The sequence below is a fragment of the Arvicanthis niloticus genome, chromosome 2 (assembly GCF_011762505.2).
Source record: "Arvicanthis niloticus isolate mArvNil1 chromosome 2, mArvNil1.pat.X, whole genome shotgun sequence".
NCBI lineage: Eukaryota > Metazoa > Chordata > Mammalia > Rodentia > Muridae > Arvicanthis > Arvicanthis niloticus.
This window is the reverse complement of record NC_047659.1, coordinates 74079905-74098064: the sequence shown is the minus strand read 5'-3', so window position 1 is coordinate 74098064 and position 18160 is coordinate 74079905. Positions and strand designations below refer to the sequence as shown.

The 18160-nt window shown below is 39.1% G+C and overlaps 1 protein-coding gene across 2 annotated transcripts in view; it reads left to right on the top strand.

Moving 5' to 3' along the window:
- Nucleotides 1-18160, top strand: part of Iftap (intraflagellar transport associated protein) — a 78366-nt gene that overhangs the window by 37367 nt on the left and 22839 nt on the right. For both annotated transcript variants that reach the window (XM_034495243.2, XM_076929328.1), the window contains exons 3-5: nt 6056-6210; nt 7855-7926; nt 9585-9651. In XM_034495243.2, coding sequence (XP_034351134.1) covers nt 6056-6210; nt 7855-7926; nt 9585-9651 — 294 coding nt within the window. The remainder of the gene's footprint in view (nt 1-6055; nt 6211-7854; nt 7927-9584; nt 9652-18160) is intronic.

The window sequence follows — 18160 nt, the reverse complement described above, 5'->3', positions numbered from 1 at the left end:
TTCCCAGGACCATTGCTGTGGACTCGAAGTGTAATGTGAAAATCACCCCAGACTTTCAGAGGACCCAGCCTTGGTACAAGCATGATTGCTTATCCCCTATTCTCTTTGCAGAAGGCTGTTTGTGGCTGCCTAGTGTGGCACAGAACACTCCCTATAGCGGTTTTTTCTTCCCTTCCAGCGATGTATTCAGTATCTCATTGTGACTGAGAATATACACTTGATTTATATTGCTGTTGACCATACTGCAGAAGAATGGATACTTTGAGGTGGCTGGCAGGACTTGCTCTTAGATTCTGACACTGGATGTGCTGAAGTGTGGAGTGTTTCTCAGTACATAGACACGGCTCTGGCTTTTGTATAGAAGAATTTGAATTTTTTATAAGAGTTTTCCTCAAAATTAGGCTCTCCCCAAATAATCACTTTTACCTTGAAGGTGTATAATCAACATGTACTTTACCTTGTAAAGTGTAATTTACCTTGTCATCAAAACTTTCTGCTTTTTCAAGGAGTGTGACCTTTCTCTTTCGTCTGAAATTAGAGATTGGCGGTGTAGAGATGGCCTCGTAAGCCTGACCTATTGGAAGCTTTTCTGTTTGCTATCAAAAGGAAATTGAAATTCCATCACTTCAGAATAATGAAACCTCTGAAAACCTTTAGAAAAAACTTTCTCATCTTTATTGAAGTTTGACTCAGAATGTCGAAAGAAATGCTCTTTCTGGTCTCTGTAATCTGTGTGTTCCAAAACACTGCTGTTAGATTTCCGAGCTGTATTATGCCTGATGTTCATTTCAAAGCAAGGAGCATTAGGGATAAGATGAAAGGGTAGAAAAGGACTCTGATGAAAAACAGAAGCTTAGAGATGAACAGTTGGGTGGCACGTGTGCTTTGCCACCAGGCTCACTCTGGGAAGCAGCATCTGGTCTCTAATCAGGCTGCTGGCCACTTCCAAGTCAGGGCTGTGCCAGCATCTGCCATTTTGACATTATCATATTGAAAAGGAACTTTGTTCTCATCTCATTCTGCCAAGTGATTTATTACTTCCTAGGTTTAAAAACCTGTAATACGCCCATATACAAAAGTACTTTTTTGGGTCTTTGCAGGGACATGGTACATAGTCTTATGAAACTAATTTCAGGGTTTAGGAAGCATTTTCAACTTTAGGTTTTATCAAGGAGAGAGAAATTTTTTTCCTACATCTTTTGGTAGTTTAAAGATTAAAAACTTCATGTTTACAAGAGAGTGGATGTTAAAAGAGCGGAGTTCTTGTTGGGCATGGGACAAAGTAGGTCAGTAATTCAGTAACAGCACCAGGAACTTGAACTTCACTTTTCTTCAAAGGAGTTTCATGTGGTGGCCATCAGGTACCCTGGGCATTTTATTGGGAATTGGTAAAGGAGGGCATGGAGTGACTTGACCTGTCATGGCAGAAATGTCTGCTGTCAATACTACTGTGCTTTTCAATTATTGAAGTCAGTTGACTAGTACAGGAGTGTTGGGTTGGGTATGTAGGATTTTCATGGTAAGTACCAAATTTAGGTTTGTTTAACTTAAAAGATACCCAAGAGGGCTGACACTGCTCCTTCTTTTATTGCAATAATTTGTGCAACAACAACAACAACAACAACAAAATCTGTGCCGAGGAATGGCAGGAGCTACAGGAGAAGAGCCTTCCCTTCTGCCTTTGATGAAGCTTGAGGCATCTGTCCATCCTGCAGTAGCTTGTCCTGTTTCTAAGCATCTCCACATCACTCGACTACCATTACTTACTGTTACCTCCAGAGCCATGATAAACCTGACTATAAAACAGAAGAGGTCCGGGACACTAAGTCTTAAGAGCTTTCATCCTCACTTGTGTGACTCTTCATATTGCTGCTGTTTCCCCAGCAGTGGTTTGGCAACTCTCCTAGCACATTACCCACTTCTTGAGCTCTTCTACCTCTGGCATCCAAGGTTTGTACTTCTCAACAGAGATTTCATTCAGAATTTGTTGGCAAGAAAGCAGAGGTCATCTTTGCAGTGGAGGCTAGTTAGGAGTGCTAGTACTGGTACAGCAGACAGTAATGGAGAGCTGGGTTCAGAGTATATGGATATGCACTTTTTTCCTTTTTTTTTTTTTAAAGAGAAAATGATTCATTACATGTAAATTATTATCACAGGCTATGTTACTTTAACTTTGTTCTATAACATTATTTCACTGTTTGAAAAAAGGGGGCAGAGAGATGGCTTAGAGGACCCATGTTCAATTATCAGCACCCACATGATGGCTCTAAGTCATCAGTAACTCAACTCTCTTGGCATCTGATGCCTTTTTCTGACCTTCTCTGGCTCCAGGCATGCAAAGATATACAGACATGACATAGTCAGAGCACCCTACACATAACACCCCTGCACATAAACGAACAAAATTTTAGTGTTAATTCTTGACAGCATCCCTACAAATCTTAATTTTACTTTTACTAATATATTCAGAATAAAACATGGGTAGAAAGGGAGTATAGGGAGGAAATACTGGACCAATCAAGACTGAAAACTGGCAGAACAAACTCCAAATTATACAATTCTATGTCTGACGTTAAAAGTCTTTTCTAGAGGGCTTTTCACTCCAGCTTTGCTGACTGCAACACACTTCTCTCTCTTGGGCTGGTTCCAGCTCCTTTTAACAGGTTTCTTTGGCATGGCTCTAGCAGTACCAACATCTTAGGGTCTCCAAGCAATCCAGGTTTTACCTTCACAGCTTCATGCAGTGTCCTCTCTGGGCCTGTATGCAAAGACTGTCCTGCCCCATACCTGGCTTCAGTGACTTTCCTTAACAATGCAGGAAGATTCCACCAGCCTTTTCCTATATCTTTCTTGACTCTAAGTCTAGATCCATGTGGCAGAGCTGCAGGTTCTGCTGCTTGTTGGGGTTGGAACCTGGGCCCCTCCATGAATTACATTTGTACAAGATTTCTGTTGTTTTAGATCTAGGAAATTCCTCAGTCCTTTTCCTTTCACAGTTTGGTAGGTTATTTGTGTGGGGTCCTGCAGTGAGGGCACTACTCCGCTTATTCCATTTAGTGTTAAGCTTTTCTTTCAACTTCTCATCTCCTTGAGCACAAGATTTGGCTCTAACATTACATTTCCTGGTGCTCTTTTTCTCCTCAAGCTAAAGTTTCATACTTCTCTTTGCTCCACTTGTTCCTTCTCATTGTAGATCTGCACAAGAATAATCACTAATAACCATTCAACACAAGACACTAGGCTGTCTTGACATCTCCTCTGTGAAAGCCATTAATCCCAAAATCTTCATCCTTATGCTTCAATCTTTATCCTTAGGCAGATTTTTAGGAAAAGGAAAAAAGCTACCACATATTTTTTTTTTTTTTTTTAAAACAAAATATCAGGAGAATAGTTTCTAGGCCAGCTAATAATGTTCTTTCTCCCTGGGTCCCCAGTTTATATTACCATCAGCATCACTATCTTCCATGCTACTAATTGGGGGCTTGCTTGCAGTTTCGGAGGGTTAGACAATTACCACAGTAGGAAGCAGATAGGTATGGTCCTGAAACAGTAGTTGAGAGATTTACGTTCTGATCCATAGGCTGCAGTCAGAGAGAGGGAAACTGAGTCTAGTGTGAGCTTTTGAAACCTTAAAACCCACCCCTAGTGACATATGGTCTCTAATAAGGTCACACCTATGCTAACAAGGTCATCTCCTCTAATCCTTCTGAAATAGTTCCAAACCACAGTGACTAAGTATTCAAATATTTGAGCCTATGGAGGTCATTCTCATTGAAACCTATCACATAAGGGTTCCAACTGGACCCTCACCAAACTGTGAGCATCAAAGCATGAACTGCAGATTTTGGTGTCAGGGAAGTGATGTTTCAAAGGAAATAAGTAGGGTGGCTCTGCTGTGCTAAGCTTTTAGAGACCTATCTCAGGCTCACAGATACAATAATCCCTGGGACATTTTCATCATAGTCTAGTTAGGGCATGACATAGGATTGCTCAACTGGGGTTGGCTTGCTATCTACCACATGACTGTTTTATAATCTTTTATCACTTTTTAAATACATATTTGTGATTGACATAAGTGAATTAGTTTCTTTTTTTTTTAAATATAGGTATCCTGAAGCCTTGACTTTTCTTTGACTGTAGAAAGTTTTTACTTATTTTTAAAAATTCCTTTTTCTTTTCCTTATTGTGTTTCTTTCCTATTTTGCTCTGCAAGGACTTTCCCTCTTGTTTTATTCAAGGTAGCAAAACAGTAGTTAGGCTGAGTTTTAGACTCTGAAGGGCTTGAGTTCAAATCCCAGTAGTTACCTACCAGCCACATTACCTGGAACACATGACTTAATCTTGAATAGTAATCCTCTGGAAGGATTCATGAGATGCTCAGAAAAGAACACTCAATGCTCAGTGACTTTTAACCCTTATTTCAATATTGCTGATTGTATTAGTTAATTGTCTCATTGTGGTGTGTGACAAAACTTTTTGACAAAGCAACTTAAGAAAAGAAGAAAGAATTTATTTTGGCTCAGTCTGAAGGTAAAACACATCATGGCAGGTGTGGTGGTCAGCGTTTGAAGTGGCTTGGCTGGTCACATTGTATCCAGTCAAGAAGGAGCGAGGCATGAGAACTTGTACTCAGTGTGCTTTCTCCTTTTTATTTGGTCCAAGATCCAGCCCATGAGATGTGGCTTCCCGAGTTCAGGGTGAGTCTTCTCACCTCGTTTAACCTAACCTTGATAATCCCTCACAGGTGTGCATGGAGGCTTGTCTTTTAGTGATCCTAGATCCTGTCAGGTTGACAGTCAATATTAACTATAATGCTAATATTATTATTATTTTTTTTTTTGCTTAAGCCATTGCCTTAATATAGATGACGGTCAGATAGTCACCTCTGACTGTGATATTCCTTCCACATTTCAGCCTATATTTGGAGCTGTGTTTGGGCCATTTCCTCCATAATAATTCAAATGCAACCTGCAAGGTCTATATTTATTATTTCTTACCTAACTGATTCTATTTTATTCTCCCAATTTCTGTTCATGGTATCACAGATTTTTGTAGTCCCTTAATTTTGAATTAATCTTAGGTTTTTTTCTTGTCTTAAGGAAAAACAATACCTGTGCATGGATTTAATACAGAGGTATTACACACACACACACACACACACACACACACACACACACACACACACACACACGCAATATATATACATATACATATATGCTAATTAGTTTATATTTGGTTTTTTTTTTGAGTTAGGCTTTCTCTGTGTAGCCCTGGCTGTCCTGGAACTCACTCTGTAGATCAGTATGGCCTTACACTCACAGAGTTCTGCCTGCCTCTGCCTTCTGAGTGCTGGAATTAAAGGCATGCACCATCACCACCCAGTGAAAGGTATTGCTTATAATTATAAATAGTTAAGAATGAACATTGACTAAGTAGACTATCTTACATTTAGATAGCAGAGTTCTCTCTAACTAAAACTTATGTAGAATAATATTTAATAACACAAAAATATTGACAAATTAAATTTATTATTTATGTATTGTATTTTGAATTTTAGAAATGCATGGATATGTAAAAGATGCACAGATAAGCACTCAGAACATTTTATTGTTGTTATTCTGTTGTGTAGGATTAAGGGCTAATTTTCATATTTGCTCTTTTCCTTATATTGTTTTAAAAAGTAGGCATACATTGCTTCCAGATGAGGAAAAAAAGCTTCAAACTTAAGGGAAAATGAGATAAATAATGTCTGAAATTCTTGAGAGAAGTGTACTTTCTTGAAGTTTTGAACAATGATAAAAATAGTACTGGGTATATAGTAGACAATATTCATTGAGTGTTGAAGTTGTGTTATCTTTTCATGTAATTTTAGAATAATTTTAATATATTTAAGAGGACCTAAAGGCTTCAAGAAACTTTACTTACATAGTTCTTTGAAAAGTATTCTTTTGCGGGGGTGGGTGGGGAGGTTGATGAGAAAATGTTTTGGTAAACTCAAAAGAAATCAACCTGGCCACATAGAGTGTTTTTAATAATTCATTACTTATCATTTCAGAGGATAATGTGGCCAAAGAGGGAGTACATGGAACTGATTCAACAGAAAATATATTTACTACTGAAAAATTGAATCATAAAATTGAATCAAATGGTCGACATTTTAGAAATACAACCATCTTTCACACTTCATCTGAATACTCAGAAGAGGAGCAGGTAATTCTGTCTTACATTTATAGAAGCAGCTTGAAGAAGAAGAAAGCATTCTTCTTAGAATTGGAAGAGCACTCTGTTGAGAATTAAGTCATTACATGTCAGTGTTTGATTATCCTTAATTTTTGATAAAAACTTCTTAGGGATCTGTTGTGTGTACATGAAATTATATATTTTGCTTCTAACAAGAGTTCCATTTTCCACTTCTTTGCATAAAATGGCTTTACTTTTACCCATCCTAAATTTATCACATTTAGACCTAAAGTAGAAGCCATTATTTTGCTTTTTCTAAGATTTGGTTCCTAGATATTAGATGCTATTCTCTAATTGTCAAGACTTTATCGACACCATTCATCTATTCCTCTTTGGCTATTGTGTTTAATTATCAAGTGTTGTAGTAATTATTTAAAAATGGCTGCCAGTCAAGCCGACTGTCTAGGCTGCAGCGGCTCTGCCTAGATCAGACGCCATGTTCCCAGGCCATGAGGCCTAGTGCACACCACAGCTAGAAATAGCCAGCCAGAGACACCAGCCCTGCCACCCACAAGACACCAGCATGGGAGATGGCTCTGCCAATCTTCCATGCTGTCTCCAAAAGGCTGGGCAATGCCTGGACTATCCCGCCAACCACACAGGCTTGGTACAGATGAGACTCTAATGCTTAGATTATCCAAAGGCTTATATATTTAGTAATGATCAATAACAAGATGCCCATACAATCAGAAATGTAACCCAATATCCAACCTAGATATACCAACTACCTTTGACTGCTACAGACAAGCGAACATCAGCCTCCATGTCCTCCTCTCTCTCTCTCTCCTAGCTCTCCCTCCTAGCTCCTTCTCTTCCTTCTCCTCCTCCTCTCTTTTCTCCTCCTCTTCCTCTCCTTACTCCTCCCACCTTAGCTCCTCCTACAATCAAGGAGTGATAATTCATAGTGTTCTTTTTTAAGCTATTTGAGTTTTGATTAGTTTTCTAAAGTCATTTGAATTTCTGGTTCTGTTTTGGGATGTTTTCCATGTGATATGTACAGAATTACAAGAGATTTTGAGTTTACAAGGGGTTAGAAGTTTCTGTGATAGAAATGTGTTTGTATAGAACACCTTTGTATATAACCTCCTTGCTGCTGGTGATGACTGTGACCTATAAGTTGTTTTCCATAAAGGATTCACACTCTACTAGTGATGATTGAAATATATTAAATATGGAGATTCCTAGAATTATTACATTGCCCTGTACTCTTGTAACCTGAAAACACTGTAGTAGCAGTCTCTGATTTGTGCATCAGAGGTTTATTGGGAGATGGCCTAGGAGGTAGAGCAGCTATGTTTTATACACAGGCATGGATGAGTTAAGTACTCTGCTATATGGTAGATGAGACTAGGTTACCAGAATCGCAGTTAGACTTGCTGAAACCTTCTCCCTCACCACTGCTATAGCTTAGAGAATCTGGTCTTTCATATATATCTAGGAACATATAATTCTTTTTTAAAAGTGTAATTTAGTTTTTATTAATATGTGTGCGCAGACAGGTATGTAGGAATATACTCAGCCATAGTGGAGCATATGTGAAAGTTAATGGAGAACTCTGTGAAGCTAGTTCTGTCTCTGTGTGACTTCTTGTCTGTGTGTTTTTACTGTTTTCAGATTGTGATCGACGAAGGCCACAAGGTTGGCAGTTCCTTTCAAGGTGATATGACCCGAGCTGCAAAGGTGAAGGTAAGGCCTGATTCAGTTATCTAGCTTGGGAAGAATACACAGCAAACAAATGAACTGTATTGGCCACTTTTCTGTTTCTGGGATGAGTCACCATGACCACAGCAACTTTGAAGGAAAGAGTATATTTGGGTTCTAGAAGGATAAAAGCACCACTTGGTGGGGAGGCATAATAACCACAGCAGGCAGCAGGAAGCCTGGAATGCAAATCCTCATCCTCAAGCAGGGAGCAAAGAGAGTGAACAAGAGAAAGGCAAAGCCTTTTACTCACAAAGCCTACTTCCAGGGACAAACTTCTTCCAGCAAGGCCTTGCCTCCTAAACCTCTCCAAATGGCATTTCTGACTGGGCACCAAATATTCAATTACTAGAGCCTATGGGAGACAGCTCTTATCAAGCTACCATACAAGCCAGTAGACAAACACTAGATTCTTGCTTTTCTTTGTACAAAACAGGATGAGTGACCAGATTTTATCCTTGAAAGGTTTGTTTATTTGTTAAGGTGGCATTGGAACATATAAACTGTTTGTGCTTGGCTGGATGCTAGATCTTTTCCCCCTACAGTTTAACAAGTGGAAAGGACTTTCTAGCATAGTCATTAAAAGAAAAAAAAGATGCTATCATGTAACTGATTCTCAAATTTTAATATTGAAACTGTCATATGAGTTTTGCTTTTGAATATGTATGCCACATAATAGTTGCAATTTCTTGCTTAGAAGCATGGGAGCTACCATTTTAACTTTCTATGAGGTCAGCATGGTCTGCCTAGTACACATTTAGCTCAGGACAGAAAGACACAGCCTGTCTGGAATTGCAGTTAAGGGATCTCAGTTTATAATTTTAAGGTATATGCTAAGTCTGTGTTCAGGTTGTGAGCATAAAACGGATGGTGACCTTGTGCCTTTACCACATGCCGTGTGCCAACATTTTCTTACTTATACTCTTTGATAGTCCCCTGAAATGCATTTGTTTGTAAATCTGACAAAGTCTTATTGTCAGTGTACAATGGTATTCTATGTGGACTATTTCTTCATTACAATGCTGCTGTTGGGTCTGGGAAGGACATTTGCTGTTCTTTTTACCATTGAAGTAATTCTCAGATGTACTTCCCTGAAAGAGAGAACACTTGATATTTTGCCCTACTCACCTCTCCTTTGATTTACCTGGGCAGGATGACTCTGTTCTGAATGAACTTTTCTTTCCAACTCTCTTTAGTTTCCTCTCTCTGGCTCTCCAGAGTGCTGTAAGAAAGTATACTGTGAGGAAGGATGGTAGCCCAGTGCCACCACCAGCACCAAACCAGGAACTTGCTGTCTCTGATAGTGGTGATAAAAATCCTGGGGAGAAAATTTGTTAATCTGAAATGCCTCACTGTCAGTGTGCAATGGGAAGTGGTATTCTATGTGGGATCATCCCTTACAAGAAACCTCTCAGCCTGTGTGTCTCCCTTCACTGTAGAAAGCAGACTACAGTGTTGTAAAGTCCTGGACTTGCAAATGTCTTGCTTCCTTCAGTGGAAAAGCTTGCATACAGCAGCTTTAACAGGGCCTTGAGAGTTCACAGGGAAGCATATCCAGCCTTCAATAGAGTGCTGTATGTGTGTGTCATGACTGTAGTGTCTTTCTTCATGTCTAATATATATAAGATAATTGTATCTTGTAGGTAGACAACTTCCTAGATTTAGAAGATGTGGACATGGAGGAAGAGAGTAAGCTCCAGATGAACAAAGGTATGTTTCTTCTTCTTTTCCATACTGTAGGGCCTCTTTCTAGAAACTACAAGTGATTTATGTTGACTTGTTATTTTTAGCAATCCTTACCTTACCTCTCTTGATATAAGAATAACTGAGGTTGTGAAATTTCTTTTTGAAAAGCAAAAATTTTTACTCAATTGGTCAAAGCCTTTTGAAACCTTTGATCTAAGTGAAATAGAGCTATCCTTTTGCTTCCCCTCAAATTCAGGTAAATTAAACTATTAAATAATTGTGTCGCATACAGCTATTATAAAGTCATTGCCTTATTTTTCAGACTAGTCTTACAAATTGATATTATTTTAAAGAAAAATGTAAAACAGCAGTTGACCATAAAATCATAAAAATATACTGATCACAAAATAAACAACAATATGCAGAATTTTGCCTTTAAAATTTATATGAAAATGGACATATAAATGTTTTTTTCTGAGTTATTTTCTCATAGTCCACTGAAAGATGCTGTACGCTAATCCATCAGTGCTGATGTAGGGGATTTCTTTCCTGGTTAGTATATTTTTGTATAAGCACAGGTATATTTCTTTATGGGACTTTTGGAGTTTGAGCTGGAGAGATACAGCTCAACTGATAGCGTGTTTGCTCTGAATGCATAATATCCTCAGCCCAACATTAAAACTGGGTGTGGTAGCCCATGGGGTAACATCAGCACATGAGGACCAGAATTTCAGGTCATCCTTGACTACATAGCCAGTTTAAGTCTAGCCTGGGCCTCATGAGAACCTGTCTCCAAAAGAAACAAGCAAACAGTAACAATAGGGACAACAGAAAACCCTGGCTCTCTATTGGATGTGGGAGGACACCTTGAAGTTGACTTTCTCCTGCTGTTACACTGTTTAGTCATAACCCAAGTTAGTGCTGTTGTTGCTGTTGTTGAGAGAACGGGTTTCCTTGGAACCAGATAGGCATTGAAGTGGTTGCAGAGAGTTGATTTGGGGTAGCAGCTGCTTTTCACTTGATGGTGTAGCCCCTGCCCCAGCTTTTTGGGTTCCTAAGGTTTTGGGAATTTAAAGCAATAAAAATTTTTCTTCTGCACCCCAACGTCATATTGCCCCACTAGAGATGTTTCTCAAGTACCCATTATCCAGAAGACTGGGAGACTTTGAAATTACTCATTTCAGCGAGATCGGAGATCGAAGGAAATTGTGTCTTCAGAGAGCATTGGCAGACTTCATACCCCAGTCACTCTTGAGTTTTTGTAAGACCTGCTTAGGAGAGAGTCAGGGCTGATAAAGCACCCGTTTTGGTTGATTTGAGAGTAAAACTTGCTTTAAAAAGTTCAGATTTCTATATCCTGTACCTACAAGGTAATTGAATTCATTAGTTCTTTGGTGGCATCCCATGAACTGAATTTTAGCCTTTCTGATTGTGCTATTGTTTGAGGTGGATACATTGAGACTGTTGGTTCTTTTCTGCATATAAAACATTGACCAATAAAATCAGCTTTCTAAGCAAGCAGGAGAGTGTTGTGTTGGGCAATTTGTGATGACGTTTCTCACTTTATCACTAGCAGTAGGTCTGTGCTTGTCATATGGCCTGCTTTTCTTCAGCTCTCCCCAATGGAAACTGTGGCTAGCTGAGGAGAATCTCTCTGAGGGGTGGTATTTGGCAGTTTTTAGATCCCTTAGCATTGGTAGCAGTGAGCTGTAGCCACAGACAGGAGGGAGCACCCGCATGTAGCACCCTCCAGAGTTGCAATTCTTCTGGCTCTGATGAGTGTTCCGCTTCGCTTTACTTGTTGGTTCAGCTATTCTTGAATAGGTCTAGGGGACCAGAATCCTTAGCTTTATGAGTAGGCCCAGAGAGCTGGCGCTTCTCCACCCTGGCAGGGCCAGTGTTGTACCTGCAGGGCCACGTCTTGGCTCCAGGTTTGAAATCTTTCTTTTTGTTTTTTAAATTTTTTTAATTTAAAAATTTTTTTATTAGATATTTTATTTACACTTCAGATGCCATCCCCTTTCCCCATTCCCCCCCTTAGAAAACCCCTATCCCATGTTCCCTTTTTCCTTTTTGCATTTATACATTTTTTAAAAAATGTTAATCATAGGCTTTATAAGTTTGGTATTGTTCAATCAGAGGTGTAACCCACTACCCAACCTAGATATATCAACTATCTTTGACTGGTGGAGATACATGAACATCTGCCTCCCTGTCTCCCCCCTCTTTCTCTCTTTCATCACCTAGCTTCTCCTCTCCTTCTTCTCCTCCTCTTCTTACTCCTTCTCTTCCTCTCAGTACTCCTCTCACCTTAGCTCCTCCTCCACATCACCCTTCCTGTTAAAATAAAACTTTTCTCTCAAAATACAATTAGAGCATAATTATGCCAATTTGTACCAGTGAGGTACAAGATAGTCCTAATACCCCATCCATCCTTTTGTTGACTAACCAGCACCTCTGTCGTCTATCCTAACTAAAACATTTAGTTCTGAACCTGGCTTTAGGATGAATGTCAGCTGACGACCATCCACTCAAATCTTTTCTCTCAAGGTAAATAGCCAGGATTGGCTATGAGGCTATAAGATTTCAACCCCGTCAGAAATCCAGAATGACTGAGTTAACTATAATTGTGGGAAGCACAAAGCATAGCTTCTAAAACTTAACCAATTTATAGAGACCTCTGAACACCTGGACACTCTCTCTACTTCAAAACGTTGGAGCATCTGTTCTTCTGCCTTCTGGCCCAGGATCATCTGACAGACCTTAGTGCTGCAGAATTATTAAGGGCTGATTACTCTGTCTAGGCAGATATAATCAGTCAACTATTCTGCAAATGTGTCCTTTTCTGGACAGTAATTTGTCTGTAGATGGGAAGAGGCAATTCTTTTCTAGTGGCTGTCTCACCACAACTGGAATAACTCCAAAGATGCTCAATTTCTTCTTAGAATTCAATATAGGAAGCTGTCAGGAGCAGACAGGTCTCAAATCAAAATGAACATTAAAACAGAAATGTTTGTCACGTCAATTCTGTGGATTGCTGATGTTTTGAAAACCAACTATCTATGTAAGGTAATCTGGACTGTTGTCTGTTAACTCCACTCAGCTATCTCTAAATAAAACATAGGAAACACCCTAACAATAAACTCCAAGCCATGAATTTGCTATAGTCCCTTAACTCACAGGCTGTCCATCTCAAATCAGTTAAAAAAGTTAAAGAAGGTCTGGGTCTAAAGCCTTGTATTCCTAAATGTGTTATACTGGTACAATGCCTATGAGAGTAACAACGTTCATCTCACTTTTATATCAATAAGAAGCTCGTACCAATGAAAACCTTAAAATTTGTAATCAAAGTAAGTTGATGCCATTTAAGAATTTATATCTTCATCTTGATAATAATTGTACAGATTTCTACTAATAGGTTATGGCTATGCAATAAATCCTAGCTAATCCTCTCTATTCCTACAAAACCACTACTTTTCCCTAGAAAGACAGCCCAACATTTACCACCTTAGTCCCCAAGTCCAGGGAATAGGGGCTCTGACTCTTCATTAGCTTCTTCAAGCTGATTATGGGCGTTGAGATATTAGAAGAGGAGTGGGGGGAAGGGCAAATTGACAAGCCTCTGATGCTGTGTCTTCACTGCCTCCAGATGGAATTCCCGGACCTCAGAGGTTTGAGCAGGTCTGCCCAGCTTGCTTGTTGAGTAGATACACCAAGGCTGATCATTCTGCAATATACAATTCTCAAAACAAATTTTAGTATCAAGATACTTTTTTTTTAAGAGGGCTGACATTTTATTAAGGATGTTGATTCTAACTGCTTTTCTTTTTTTTTCCTCTTTTATTGGATATAATATTTACATTTCAAATTTTATCCCCTTACCGCATTCCCCTCACCACCCAGTAACCCCTTATCCCATCCCCCCTCCTCCTGGTTCTATGAGGGTGTTTACCCACCTACCTCCAATCCCTCTCCCCACCCTCAGATTCCCCCTCCCCACTCAGTGCTCAACCTTCAAGGTACCAATGACCTCATCTCCCACCTATGCCCAACAAGGCCATCCTCCCCTACATATACAGCTGGAGTCATGTGTCTCTCCATATGTGCTCCTAGGCTAGTGGTTTAGACCCTGGGGAGCTCTGGCTGGTTGGTATTGTTGCTCTCCTCATGGGGCCACCAACCCTTTAGGCTCCTTCAGTTTACTCTCTAATTTCTCCATTGGGAACCTTTGATCAGATTAATGGTTAGCAGTGAGTATCTGCCTCTGGGTATGTCAGACTCTGGGGGACCTCTAAGGAGACAGCCTTATCAGGCTGCTGTCAGCTTTTCCTCCCTGTCATCTGTATCAGCGTCTATTTTTGGTGACTGCACATGGAATGAATACCCAAGTGGAATGGTCTCCATACAACCTTTCCTTCAGATTCTGTCCCACACTTTGTCTCCATATTTGCTCCCTTGGGTATTTAGTTACTCCTTCTAAGAAAGACCTAGGCATCCTCACTTGTTCTTTCTTCTTCATGAGCTTCATGTCGTCTGGTAGTTGAATCTTTGTTGTTTCAAACTTTTGGGCTAATCTCTGCTTATCAGTGAGTAAATACCATGTATGTTCTTTTGTTATTGGGTTACCTCACTCAGCATGATATTTTCTAGTTCCATCCATTTACCTATTATTTTTCATTATTTTTAATAGCTGAGTAATATTCCATTGTATAAATGTACCACATTTTTTGTATCCATTCCTCTGTTGACTGGCATCTAGGTTCTTTCCAGCTTTTGGCTATTATAAATAAGGCTGCTATGAACATAGTGGAGCATATGTCTTTGTTTTATGTTGGGGCATTTTCTGGGTATATGCCCAGGAGTGGTATAGCTGGGTCCTCAGGTAGTGCTATGTCCAATTTTCTGAGGAACCGCCAGACTGACTTCCAGAGTGGTTGTACCAGCTTGCAACCTCACCAACAATGAAGGAGTGTTCCTCTTTCTTCACATCCTCACCAGCATCTACTATCACCTAAATTTTTGATCTTAGCCATTCTGACTGGTGTCAGGTGGTATCTCAGTGTTGTTTTGATTTGCATTTCCCTGATGACTAAGGATGTTGAGCATTTCTTAAGGTGCTTCTCGGCCATTCATGTTTCCTTAGTTGAGAATTTTTTGTTTAGCTCTGTACCCCATTTTTAATGGGGTTATTTTGTTGTTTGGCTTCTAATTTCTTGAGTTCTTTGTATATATTCTATATTAGCCCTCTATCGGATGTAGGATTGGTAATGATCTTTTCCCAATCTGTTGGTTGTCGTTTTGTCTTGTCGACAGTGTCCTTTGCCTTACAGAAGCTTTGCAATTTGATGAGGTCCCATTTGTCGATTCTTGATCTTAGAGCATAAGCCATTGGTGTTCTGTTCAGGAACTTTTCCCCTGTGCCTAGGTATTCGAGGGTCTTCCCCAACTTCTCTTCTATTAGTTTCAGTGTGTCTGGCTTTATGTGAAGGTCCTTTATCCACTTAGAGTTGAGCTTTGTACAAGGGGATAAGAATGGATTAATTTGCATTCTTCTACATGTTGACCTCCAGTTGAGCCAGCACCACTTGTTGAAAATGCTGTCCTTTTTCCACTGGATGGTTTTAGCTCCCTTGTCAAAGATCAAGTGACCATAGGTGTGCGGGTTCATTTCTGGGTCTTCAATTCTATTCCATTGATCATCCTGTCTGTCTCTGTACCAATACCATACAGTTTTTATCACTACTGCTCTGTAGTACAGTTTGAGGTCCGGGATGGTGATTCCCCCAGAAGTTCTTTTATTGTTGAGAATTGTTCTTGCTATCCTGGGTTTTTTGTTATTCCAAATGAATTTGTAAATTGCTCTTTCTATTTCTATGAAGAATTGATTTGGAATTTTGATGGGTATTGCATTGAATCTGTAGATTGCTTTTGGCAGGATAGCCATTTTTACTAAGTTAATCCTGCCAATCCAGGAGCATGGGAGATCTTTCCATCTTCTGAGATCTTCTTCAATTTCTTTCTTCAGAGACTTGAAGTTCTTGTCATACAGATCTTTCACTTGCTTGGTTAGATTCACTCCAAGATATTTTATTTTATTTGTGGCTATTGTGAAGGGTGTCATTTCCCTAATTTCTTTCTCAGCCTGTTTATCCTTTGAATAGAGGAAGGCTACTGATTTGTTTGAGTTGATTTTATATCCAGCCATGTTGCTAAAGTTGTTTATCAAGTTTAGGAGTTCTCTGGTGGAAGTTTTAGGGTCACTTAAGTATACTATCATATCATCTGCAAATAGTGAAATTTTGACTTCTTCCTTTCTTATATGTATCCCTTTGACTTCCTTTTGTTGTCTAATTGCTCTAGCTAGGACTTCCAGTAAGTACTATATTGAATAGGTAAGGTGAGAGTGGGCAGCCTTGCCTAGTCCCTGATCTTAGTGGGATTGCTTCAAGTTTCTCTCCATTTAGTTTGATGTTGGCTAGTAGCTTGCTGTATATTGCTTTTACTATGTTTAGGTATGGGCCTTGAATTCCTGATCTTTCCAAGACTTTTAACATGAAGGGATGTTGAATCTTGTGAAATGCTTTCTCAGCGTCTAGTGAGATGACCATGTGGTTTTTTTTTTTTGTTTGTTTGAGTTTATTTATGTAGTGGATTACATTGATGGATTTCTGAATATTGAATTTTCCCTGCATTCCTGGGATAAAGTCTACTTGATCTTGATGGATAATTGTTTTGATGTGTTGTTGGATTCGGTTTGCGAGAATTTTATTGAGTATTTTTGCATCAATATTCATAAGAGAGATTGGTCTGTAGTTCTCTTTTTTTGTTGGGTCTTTCTGTGGTTTAGGTATAAGTGTAATGGTAGCTTTATAGAATGAATTGGGTAGTGTTCCTTCTGTTTCTATTCGATGGAATAGCTTGAAGAGGATTGGTATTAGGTCTGTCTTCCTTGAAGGTCTGAAAGAATTCTGCACTGAAACCATCTGGCCCCGGACATTTTTTGGTGGGAAGATTTTTAATGACTGTGTCTATTTCTTTAGGAGTTATGTGACTGTTTAGATGGTTTTTCTGCTCCTCATTTAACTTTGGTACCTGGTATCTGTCTAGAAAATTGTCCATTTCATCCAGATTTTCCAATTTTGTTGAGTATAGGCCTTTGTAGTAGGCGCTGATGATTTTTTTAATTTCCTCTGTTTCTGTTGTTATGTCTCCCTTTTCAGTTCTGATTTTATTAATTTGAATACTGTCCCTGCGCCCTTTGGTTAGTCTGGCTAAGGGTTTGTCTATCTTGTTGATTTTCTCAAAGAACCAGCTCCTGGTTTTGTTGATATTTTGTATAGTTCTTTTTGTTTCAACTTGGTTGATTTCAGCCCCGAGTTTGATTATTTCCTGCTGTCTACTCCTCTTGGGTATATTAGCTTCTTTTTGTTCTAATGGTTTCAGGTTTGCTGTCAAGTTGTTAATGTATGCTCTTTCCATTTTCTTTTTGTGAGCACTTAGAGCTATGATTTTTCCTCTTATTACTGCTTTCAGTGAGTCCCACAAGTTTTGATATGATGTGTCCTCATTTTCATTTAATTCTAAAAAGTCTTTAATTACTTTCTTTATTTCTTCCTTGACCAAGTTATCATTGAGTAGAGCATTGTTCAGTTTCCAAGTGTATGTGGGCTTTCTGTTGTTTTTGTCCATGTCAAAGAGGAGTCTTAGTCCATGGTGGTCTGATAAGGTACTAGGGATTATTTCAATCTTTTTGTATCTGTTGAGGCCTGTTTTGTGACCAATTATATGGTCTATTTTGGAGAAGATACCATGAGGTGCTGAGAAGAAGGTATATTCTTTTGTTTTAGGATGAAATGTTCTATAGATGTCAGTTAAGTCCAATTGGTTCATAACTTCTGTTAGTTTCATTGTGTCTCGGTTTAGTTTCTGTTTCCATGATCTGTCCATAGCTGAGAGTGGGGTGTTGAAGTCTCCCACTATTATTGTGTAGGGTGCAATATATGCTTTAAGCTTTAGTAAAGTTTCTTTTATGTATGTGGGTGCCCTTGCATTTGGGGCATAGATGTTGAGAATTGCGAGTTCCTCTTGGTACATTTTTCCTTTGATGAATATGAAGTGTCCTTCCTTATCTTTTTTGATTACTTCTGGTTGATAAATGATTTTATTTGATATTAGAATCGATACTCCCACTTGTTTCTTGGGACCATTTGCTTGGAAGATTGTTTTCCAACCTTTTACTCTGAGGTAGTGTCTGTCTTTTCCACAAAGGTGCGTTTCCTGAATGCAGCAAAATGTTGGGTCCTGTTTATGTATCCAGTCTGATCGTCTATGTCTTTTTATTGGAGAATTGAGTCCATTGATATTAAGAGATATTAAGGAAAAATGAGTGTTGTTTCCTGTTATTTTTGTTATTGGCAGTGGAGATATGTTTGTTTAGCTACCTTCTTTTATGGTATTTGGAAGATTACTTTCTTGCTTTTTCTAGGTTGTAGTTTCCCTCCTTGTGTTGGAGTTTTTCACCAATTATCCTTTG